The sequence below is a fragment of the Solanum pennellii genome, chromosome 1 (genome assembly GCF_001406875.1).
Source record: "Solanum pennellii chromosome 1, SPENNV200".
NCBI classification, from domain to species: domain Eukaryota; kingdom Viridiplantae; phylum Streptophyta; class Magnoliopsida; order Solanales; family Solanaceae; genus Solanum; species Solanum pennellii.
In genome coordinates this window covers 99,655,303-99,666,130 of record NC_028637.1, presented here as the reverse complement: position 1 = coordinate 99,666,130, position 10,828 = coordinate 99,655,303, and the positions used below count along the sequence as shown (strand labels likewise).

The 10,828-nt window shown below is 35.7% G+C and overlaps 3 protein-coding genes across 4 annotated transcripts; 1 reads left to right on the top strand and 2 right to left on the bottom strand.

Moving 5' to 3' along the window:
• Window positions 1-294: 294 nt before the first annotated feature.
• Window positions 295-2,313, bottom strand: LOC107030503 (uncharacterized GPI-anchored protein At3g06035-like). The gene is made up of 2 exons (XM_015231774.2): window positions 2,115-2,313; window positions 295-899 (listed from the first exon to the last, which is right to left on the bottom strand). The coding sequence occupies exons 1-2, from the start codon at window positions 2,194-2,196 to the stop codon at window positions 391-393; spliced, it is 591 nt and encodes a 196-aa protein (XP_015087260.1). The 5' UTR covers window positions 2,197-2,313; the 3' UTR covers window positions 295-390.
• A 414-nt stretch (window positions 2,314-2,727) lies between these two features.
• On the top strand, window positions 2,728-4,541 carry LOC107007968 (NADPH-dependent aldehyde reductase 1, chloroplastic). Of its 2 annotated transcripts, XM_015206833.2 has the most exons (4): window positions 2,728-3,013; window positions 3,418-3,794; window positions 3,887-4,245; window positions 4,347-4,541. In XM_015206833.2, the coding sequence occupies exons 1-4, from the start codon at window positions 2,750-2,752 to the stop codon at window positions 4,367-4,369; spliced, it is 1,023 nt and encodes a 340-aa protein (XP_015062319.1). In that variant the 5' UTR covers window positions 2,728-2,749; the 3' UTR covers window positions 4,370-4,541. The 2 variants fall into 2 exon arrangements, with proteins under 2 accessions (XP_015062319.1, XP_027772942.1); XM_027917141.1 differs by having other exon boundaries at window positions 3,887-4,541.
• Window positions 4,542-4,663: 122 nt separating this feature from the next.
• LOC107007967 (mevalonate kinase) lies at window positions 4,664-9,967 on the bottom strand. The gene is made up of 6 exons (XM_015206832.2): window positions 9,852-9,967; window positions 9,577-9,763; window positions 8,558-8,795; window positions 8,212-8,465; window positions 6,011-6,424; window positions 4,664-5,061 (listed from the first exon to the last, which is right to left on the bottom strand). Exons 2-6 carry the CDS (start codon window positions 9,707-9,709, stop codon window positions 4,913-4,915), a joined length of 1,188 nt encoding a protein of 395 aa, XP_015062318.1. The 5' UTR covers window positions 9,710-9,763; window positions 9,852-9,967; the 3' UTR covers window positions 4,664-4,912.
• Between the last annotated feature and the right edge of the window lie 861 nt (window positions 9,968-10,828).

The following is a 10,828-nucleotide window of genomic DNA, read 5'->3' as shown; positions in this document are numbered from 1 at the left end:
CACTTTTTTTTAATGATATATTACTTATTTTGTTAAGTAAAGTTGCTTCTAAAAGTTCGTCAATATCTATTTATTAAAATCATCCAAATGTAACATCAATACGATATAAATATCAAATACTAACTTAGAAAAAAAAATACATCGTCCAACTACAATGCCAATTACAACGACGACATTGGCGGCTGAAATTTCCAATGAGTTCCCCTTTAATGCGGTTTAGACGTAATATTCACCCTTTACTCCACTATGTGGTCCATTATTTTCCTAAATTCAACACATTATAGTAGTCACACATACTCGTAATAATCCAGAATATTCTTGGAATACATACATGAAATAAAACAGGGGTTCGATACAGATGATCAAGGAACAACGTAACTACTAGTGACATCAATTAATAGCTAGGAAGAGACCTAACAACAAAAACATCAAATAATAATGAGTTGTACTCATACCAAACACACTAATATTAATCAAACTAGTTACTCCACTAGTAAAGCTTCCACCGACAGTGTTCGTCGTCAAGACCACCACAGTCCAGTCTTTCTCGGTGCCAATTCCAGCTCCAGTATACTTAGAATTGTTAAGGTACCCCGCATGCCGAGACTGAGTATAGTTCGTTAGCACTAGGGTCGCGACCCGATCGTGGACACAAACAGGGAGGATAACACCTTCAGCTGTCGTGTTAATGTTTATGTTGCACTTGTCTAACAGTTTAGGGTACTGAGCAAATTGAGATGCCGGAGCCGGAGTAATGCCGCCGCTGGGGCATGGTTGATTTTCCAACTCATCTGCGATTTCATCGGCTAGACAATCGGCCTTGTCCTGCTTCGTTAGGGCTGGTAAACTGTGGGATTGCCGGTAACTGTTGATACCGGAAAGGACGTGACCTTCTTCATCTGTCATAATACATCATGTCAATATTTTAATCGAATCTTCACACAAATACCCCGTCAGATTTACTATATCTTTTACGTATCTCCATTTTCTATCTAGCTGTTGTACACTGATTTTTGATGATCATACAAATATCATACCTGAATTATACATAGTATATTATACTGAGAACATCCCCAAGGACAACTTAAAAGACAAAAATGTTGATAATATGCGCGTTAATCATTACTTGAGACTAAACATCTCATAATATGTCATTGTGGCAACACTATACAGACACTACAATCGTGGCAAATATCAAAATTTGTTTATATATCAATACCCGCTTCCGTATCCAAGTTCTTAGTAATTAAAGATCTACAAAAAACAGCTTATTGGTTTTCGTAAATTTTATACTGGTATATATTGCTCTGTAGTACTAGTATATACAATAAATTGTAAACCACTATGATATTGGCTTGAGATAATTTTTAAGTAATATTCATAATAAGGGAAACTTATACTCCAACGTGATAAGTAAAACAAGTAGGGTTAACTATATATGCTGAAAGTTTATAACACTCTTGGTGAAAACAAATTCATATCTAACGCTTGTACTGTACCGTTAGTTTAAATACTAAAAACATGTTTGCTTGGTGGTTACTAAAATTAAGATTAGATTTTATTATAGTGTATCGTTACATCTATATTGTGCAACAGAAGAAAAAAATCCCCATTTTATCCAACAATCGATTTGGTAATGATCAAATCCTTACCCTTTTTTATCCTCAGTTTTTCTTTACTCAATATATATCTGATAATTATATTTTGTCCTCTCTACCTTATATATCCTATTTGTCCTTTTATAATAGTTCTAGCCGTAGATATATACCCGTACTTTTCTTGTAATATCATCCTACAATAAAATAGGACACAATATATTATACTCCCTTCATTTCAACATTCCAAAATTTTGTTTGTCTGATTATGATTTGACATGACGTTTGCCTTGAGCTTTCAAATTAAAAATATGTTAGATGTACGCAAATACTTTAATCTAAAAACTAAAATTAAAGAGTTAAAGAAAGGGAAAAGAAGACATTTTATTTCTACACTGACTAAACTAAAAAAGGATAGGACAAATAAATCAAAATAACAACCATGGAAAGAAGATGCTAATATACAATGAATTAATGAAGAAAAGATTTAAGAAAAAAGGTAAGAGAGAGAGAGTGCACCATCGCAGTTCACTGTAGCCAAGATAAGGAGCGGTGCAAGCAGAAACAAAAAAGTAGGAGGAGAAACTCGAAGTGACGCCATTTTACGTTTCTAATCAGTAAACCACTTTTATCAAATTTATCTGCAGTGGAATATGAAACTATCTTGCTGTAAGTAGTAGATCATGGAGAGTTATCTGGATATAAGCTTAGTTTTCTCAAACTCTCCAGAGAAATTGAGCGCCGCGCCGTATGGAAATTTGCATGAAAATAACACGTCGCGGACATGCAAAGCAGGTGACGCATTAAGTTAACCTCTTACACCACTCTAAATGTACCTCTTATTGGCACCTGTAAAGTACTCTTAACCTTTTTTAAAAAAAATTATTTATATATCAAAATCCACCTTGCTACATTGTTCTTGTTCAAGATGATCAGCTGAAGATAGTCCGCCGAACACACCTTAATTATGACGTGCGTTTCTATTGACGTGTCCACTGCATGCGGCTTTACAAGACACGTACTGCTACTCTTCCACCGTTTCCGGCCTCTTCCTACTCCGTATACATTACATATAAAATAAGACACTTTGTTAATTTGCCAAGTACTTATCCATTCATCACTCACCGCTACGTGTGTGTATCTATAAAAGGGTAATGTGCTCTCGCTTTCTCCCTTGTTCAGCTAGAGCTTTCTCTTCCACTTTCACTACTCACCTAATTTCTCCCTGCAACTTCTTTACTAACAACACTAAGAGAAGAAGATCATATCCTCCGGTTAATATTATTGCGAGATCAATGGCGTCAGGTGGACAAACATTCCCACCCCAGAAACAAGAAACTCAGCCTGGCAAGGAACATGCCATGGACCCTACTCCTCACTATTCTAGTCAGGATTACAAGCCTGCTAATAAGCTCCGAGTATTTAATCCTCTTTTCTAACTTCTCCTAAATATGTTCTTTATTTCTTACCTACTAACGCAAAATTTTAACTTTATAAATTGCATTTAGTTCTTAGGCTCACGTACGATAGTCCGAAGTGTACAGTGCATGCTAGGAGAATACGCCTTTGTGTAGTATTATTCTGTTCCAGATTATCAAGCATCTTTAACTTTGATCTTCACATAAACTTGGGGAAAAAAGGTCGTGTTCAATATATTTTTATGCTATTAAGTAATGATATTTCAAAATTAAATTATTTTTAATTATGAGAAAGATAGATATTATTTTTTTGGAGAAATGAGACTAAAAAGAGAAGACACAAGGGAAGTGGAAGTGGCACAGAGGGAGTAGTTTAATAAGCTCTTTATTTTGTTAATGTGAAGGGCAAAATAGCGCTGGTGACTGGAGGTGATTCCGGGATTGGACGAGCAGTGTGCCATTGCTTTGCACTGGAGGGTGCAACTGTGGCCTTCACTTACGTCAAGTCTCAAGAAGAGAAGGATGCGCAAGACACACTTAAATTGCTAATGCAAGCCAAGGCAGCGGATGCAAAGGACCCAATGGCGGTGCCAACAGACTTGGGATTCGATGACAATTGCAAGAGAGTGGTTGATGAGGTTGTGAATTCCTATGGCCGGATTGATATTCTGGTGAACAATGCTGCAGAGCAGTACGAGGCTAGTTCTGTTGAGGAGATCAATGAGGAAAGGCTTGAGAGAGTTTTTAGAACTAATATCTTCTCTTACTTTTTTGTCACTAGGTTGGTCCTATTTTAAGAAGATTTACACAATTATAGTGCAAGATTAGTTTTACAGTACTTCTGTACAATTCAAATGAATGTTTTGGGTGCAGGCATGCTTTGAAACATATGAAGGAAGGTAGCAGCATAATAAACACAACATCCGTGAATGCATACAAGGGGAATGCAAAACTTCTTGATTACACAGCCACAAAGGGTGCAATTGTTGCATTTACTAGAGGACTTGCCCTTCAGCTTGTGGAGAGGGGCATACGCGTTAATGGTGTTGCCCCTGGCCCGGTTTGGACGCCACTGATTCCAGCTTCGTTTTCTGAAGAGGAATGTGCAAATTTTGGTAAACAAGTGCCAATGAAGAGGGCTGCTCAGCCTATCGAGGTGGCCCCATCATATGTTTTCCTGGCTTCTTGCCCGGAATCCTCCTATATAACTGGCCAAGTCATCCACCCTAATGGTATGCTGAGCCTTTACATAGCCAAGTTGCTAAAATTAAAACTACTATGTTATCCTTGGATTGAACATATGATCTGAATGTTGTATATTGTTGGTTTGCAGGTGGGACGATAGTCAATGCTTGAAAGTCTTTAGGAGCTTTTGTCAGCTTTCAGTGAAAGCTATGATCTGTTGTGTGTTAGTTTTCATGTACTATCCGTGTTTTGCACTATGGTCTCCACAGTGAAGTGGTATCAGTAGAATAATAATCTACTCTGTATGTTTATAAGTTGCAATGAAATATACTCTCTTCTCTTTTATCTGTGTCTGCGCTTTGCTTTCCCTTTAAGCAAGGTTTATCTGCTCTTAGATATGGTTGGAAGAAGGCAACAGCAACTGGATAACAAAATTAACAAACTGGAGGACAAGTAAACAGGATGAACCAAGAAAAGAACTTCGGAATTAAAAAAATTAGTTAGCGGTTGCTTTTCATCATTCAAAGGGGGATTTTCCTATCGTCATTTATATTTTTGTCACAGAACTTAAAAAGAACCATGAAATTTCTCTATAATTATTTCAAGTTCTTAATCAAGACCTGAACTATAAAACAAGTTGACGGTGGGGATCTGAGTTCCTTTAGATTGCGAAGCGCACCTCCAAGTCCACATTCAAGGGTGAAGAGATAGATCTCATGAAAAATTGCCTCCGTTGGCTCCAATATCAGGAATGCCGCTATACGAAAATTCTACGCCGTTTCCACCAATTCCAGCAAGCAGGCACTGGAATCCGCATGTTTCTAAATCGGCTACCACTTTATCAACGACTGTTCCTGACAGAACTGGAAATTGTTGTCAAGGAAAGTTGAAAGAAGGCTAGGCTGAAATGTGGGAACTCGGCAGCACTCATGATCAGTGCTATTTATGGAGAAGGATAGACTCGAGTGGTAATTAGTTTTCTCCCACATGGCAAAGATCAAGTAATATATCAGACAAGAAGAGATGGATATAACACTATAAAATAGCGGTAGAACTATGTATTTTTTCAGAAAAGATGGATATAACCCTGTAATATAAGCGCAGCAAGAATCATATGTAGTTGAATCAATTAACGAAAGCAACAAGTACACCAGCCAAGATGATGGAAATAACACTAAAATATAAAAACATGTAAAATAGCTGCAGAATCATGTAACTCTAATCAATTAAACCGAATGCTTTCAAGCGCATATGCTCTTTGTTCTAAGAATAACAAAATGAAAAACTTGACAGAATGCTTTCATGTGCATACATATGTTTTTTGTTCCAAGAGAAATGAAATGAGAAACTTGACAAAGGGATGTGAAACCGTAAGCAGAAGAAAGCAAATATTACATATTCCAGACACACTTGGTTAAGGCAAGAATTGCAGTTCATACTTCTAAATAAGATGTAGATTCCACAAGCAAAAAACAAATGTCACTATGCAGAAAACGTTAGTGATAAAGAAAAATATCAAAAGTTGAAGCATGCTAAAGACGAAGTCAATTTTCTAGGCATACAGAATTATGGCCTAGTGAATAACTTTTTTTTTACCCTTCTAGAGTAAGGTTCAAGAACCTAAGCTTAATGTCCATGGGGATGGCCAATGCATCCCATTTATGAAGCCCAGGTAAAGCTGATTAAAGTTTCGAAGTATAATATCCTGGAGAAACAGACTAACTCCAAAAATGTCAATAGTGAATAGAGATATATAAATAGCACGTTGTGATTAGAAAACATTTATCAGAAGGAAAATAGATAAAAGGATACGGGTTGGTAGTAATGTCAAAACACAGCCTCCACCACCAGCTCCAGTTAACTTAGTAGACAGTTTGTACTTTAGAGTTGTTCGAAGAACAGTTTCTATGGAAGCATGGCTAACACCCATGCACTGAAGCAATCCTTGGTTCATCTCCATCAACTCTGCCAGTTTTTCTTCTTTCTCAGTTATGGCAAGATCATCAGGGACAGGTGATTGAATAATTGCAGCCACTTCATTACTGATAGAATCCACCGCAGTAAACACAGAAGCCATTGCAGTCGGATGCCGCAAGGTCCTCTCAGAGACGCTAGCCACCAATGCCTTTGTATTTCTCCCAACCTTTGTGTTAGTGATCAGCATTTTAAGTGGCATATTTGTTTTGAGGCGTGTCAAATCACCTGACTTAAACTTGATCATATTTCCTGTATGTAAAGTTATAGGTTGTGAAATCATTAAAATCCTGACACATCCTTTCATGGAGTATCTGAAAAATATCCTATGTTTCTGAACCATAGAAGAAAAATCGACCATGGAAAATATTTCAGGCAAAATCATGTACATGATACCTTGAAGATAGTAGGAGGAACAGAAGGGCAAGTGACTATACAAACCCCGTGTCCCAAAAAAAAATGCCACATAAAAGGAGAAGATTGTCAAAATGCTGCCAATGCACATGAGAGAAATTAACATTGTAATTCAGGAGCTTCCGTATGCATAATCTTTGCCAAGCAAACATCAATTTCAAAATAGCTCATCTGTTCTAATTAGATAACCTTCTGAAACAGTTCATTACCTTCATGAATAGCATTTCAGATTCTCTAATGGATCTAAGACCTCATTCTATGTTTTGTGAGACCAAATGTAAACAGGACATATATTTGAAGTCTAATCGGCAGAGCTGCAAAAGAAGAAGAGAGAACCATTCTCTTCTCCCTGCAAACAAAAAGTTATAATTAAGCAACATAGAACATGCAAAGTGAAAAGAAATAGATTTGCATTTCTCTTTGAGAGCAAGTAATGGCATGTTTAGACTGTGACTGGTAGAATCTGTTCCATGTTGACTGTGCCCATTTACCCTAAAATGATTTTTCTGTCTCCAGCACTTCACATCATATGTCTAAAAAGACGTTGACTCAAAAAGTGAAAAACAAACATAATTTAACTTGTGAGGCAAGTTTTCTTTTTTATATTGCGCCAGCCACCATGCAATATGAGTCTTGATTATCTGTCTTTGTTTCCAGTGAACATCAGTCTTTGTTTCAAAATTACTTCCTCTAAGACTTTACTTTTGGGGTGTGGACATGAAGAGGTTAACTTGTCTGCCTAAAATTACCACAGAAGTAAAAGATCTGTTAATATTACAAGGAGCTTTATGTTTGCATTGTCTATCTTGTTTGATTCTGGTCTGATTAGGACACACATCCTCATTTCTGGCAATATAGAAGACATAGCTCTCAAACAAACAACAAGATGTCTTTTATCATAAGACAAATATTTGAGATACCTAGGGAGATTTAAAGACTTGTATAGAAGATAAATAAGTGTTGTTAACATTGTTACAATCCATAATTGAATCTCAATAGTTCTTCATAGATCACTAAGGATACCTCTTTTTCATATCATCGTTCCAAAAGCATAATTACCGGGAAAAAAAAAATGCAACTGTTTGAAGTGGGTTTTCTAGATGGACTTAACAAGCAGATTTTACACAAAAGTAGAACACAGCATACCAACGGCATGTTAGAGATAGGAATATTTTTAACAAGCCTAATGAATTCCTCTTGTGAAATTCTTTTATAACACAATTCTTCTTAGATTAAGCTGTTATTCTAGAGTCATTTTAAGGCAGCAAGACATATAAACAAAAATGTCTTTTCGTGACTATGGTGTTACTTTTTAGAATCTCAAGTATAATGTTTAGTTATGGGAGGCTTACAAGTTAATCACATGTTTTTTCTTGCACCAACAGGCTACAAGTTCTTTAAGATATCTTCTTTCTTTATCTTAATAGATGCTTATTAATTCCCACAGTACCAATTTCTTACTTCTCAGTCACAAATTAGCATATTTGCTTTTTACCCGCTTAAGCAAAACTATATGCTTTAATGCCCCTTGTCAGCTTGACTGGGATGTTTTCTCTTTGTTCTGTGATCCCGTAACATATCATAAAAGGAAAGCAGATATAGTAACAATGGATATTGTCACATACCATATGTGCTCACTGTGTTGTCAATACCAGATGGCTTCCCATGAATTATTTTCTCGCCTTCGAAAGCCCATTTATTCACCAATTCCAGCTGATTCTCTCCAAAAACTTGCCAACCTCGGTGGCTGAAATCCATAGTGACTGAATCTGACAATGCAAGAATGGCTGCGGAGAGTGCAACACAAAAAGCTGCAGATGAACCCAAGCCTGATCCCAATGGAAGCTCAGAATTGACAACTGCTTTAGCTGGTTTGCATCTAATAAGGCAATCAAAGAGAAAGTCAATGTGATATCATGAAATCTGTTTTATGAATGTCAAGTGGTCAAGTAAAGGAATGAAAGTTCATACCCATGGATTGAGGTGAATAGCCAAAGAAAAGCTGTGACACCTGCAGCGAGACCTATATTTGACTCAGGAATGTTCTGCTCATCGACTAGAGAAGCAATTAGTTTAAGAGTCTCCAGCGAGCATGAGGAAGGAGGAATCGGATTTTCCAAGTTTGGAAAAGCCTCTTTAATTCTTGCAACTGGCCAGGAAAATTCTAATGACACATCCTTAAGCTGGAGGCTTAGTCTTTCGTCATTATCTATTTACCGAAGAAATTAAGAAGAAAAGAAACATAATTTGAGAAAAACTAAATGAAGAAACCGATTAACATATAAGGGTTAAAATGAAAAGGAAAAAACAGTTAGGGTAAAAGTGATTTTTGTTTTTTTGGTCTTTCAAAGAAAAATAATCCGCTTTAAACAAGTTAAAGTTGAATTCAAGCAAATTTATCATGTTTCTATCTTAGTTCATCCATTTTAGGATACAGCATATGTGACAAATCCTAGAGGTCAGTATGAACTCCAGTATCTCATCTCAATATCAGAGTAGTGACACAGAACAATGAGCATAACACAGTAACAGTAACCAATCATTCAGTCCCATTAACAACTAAAAGCCTAAAACTCAACCATCAGAATAACATTCTCTACACTTGATCATATATATAATTATACATTTTTTGAGGAAACCCAATGTCTCATAGTTGCTTTCGCTATGGAGAAAAATCGGATCAGTTCTCAGTGTTTGATCAGTTATCAAGGTTGGCAACAAAGACAAACATACATGATGAAGAATAAAGTTTAAGGACTATATTTTAACATACTTCCCTCCTCCTGATAAATGAGAACAGAGTTGAAAAGGCATAAAATTGAAAATCGTTTGTCAACTACAGAAATTCTCCTGAAGTTCAAAAAATTCCACAATCGATCTCAATATAAGCCTCAAACGCTCGATATATGTACATATGTGAATTACGTATTCAAAAACCTCAATTAGATTCAGAAATTATATTTACAACTAATTGGGAGTAGAATGTATACCAGCAGGAGTAGGAAATCGAAGGGAGACGTAAGTATAGAGATCGATAGAGGCAGCGACGGCAGCTGATCCGTGAACCACAGCATGTTCACCAGCCAATATGATTTTCCCCGGGGCTCTAGCTCTCACCTCCATTTCTTTTACTCTCTCTTTCCGTTTTCCGTTAGTCGTGAGATACAAATCCTATACCTATTTATACAGAGATCGGATAGTAGAGAGTCAGAAGGAGACTGCCGTTGGTTAAGTATGGCTGCTGTACTGATGGAGTTTGGCCTACCTTGTTCGTTGATTGTGGCGGAGAATTTTATCCTTTTTGTTGTTTTTGACCTTCTCTTACCAACCACCGTTATCGTTAGAACGTAATTTTCAATCTCTAAACCCTTCTTTTCGGTTTTCATTAAATACGAGTTCGGCTCATTTTCATTATTTATTTTTAAGTTTATGCTAATTAAAACACAATTTTTAACAAAATTAGAATAGAAAAGTGTTAAATGGTCAGAATTATGTGGTCATAATTTGACTAAAATTATAACATGACTAATTTAACATTTCCTTTTGAATTAAAGTCTAGTCTTTATTTTTACTACTTTATTTTCTAAACTTTTAAAAATACATGTGAACAACAATTATTATATTTAGTTAGTCTTTAGCATAATTAGAATAGGGAAGTGCTAAATGGTCACAATTATGTGATCATAATTTAGTTAGAATTGTCAAAAGACTAAATATTTTTCCTTTTTAAAGTTAAATCAAGTCTTGATTACTATTATTTCTTAAACTGTGAAACAACAATTATTATGTTTAGTGAGTTAGAACTATTATTAATTGTGTTATTTAATAAATTTTATAATGTGGGATCTATTAGAAGTATTTAGTAATTCTAATCATGGGCAAGGCTTTGTTCAAATAATTAAATTTTAGCCACCAAATTAACTAAAGGATAAATGACAGAAATCACATACTTTTAGTGTAAAATTATCATTTGTCCCTTCTAAGTTTATAATTACAGAAATTCTTCAAATTGAGCACGAGATACATTAATCATTAAATAAGATAATTACATTTTATACATGATAACTAATCTGATGCATGAATTACATTAATCTGATGTGCGAGATACACTAATCTGACGCGCTAATACATCAATCTGATGCATGAAAATGAGGAATTTTGGATATTTGTAAAACTAATAGAGGATACTGGTAATAAGAGAACTTAAATTTGAGATTTATGTCATTTTTCCATTAAACTCCC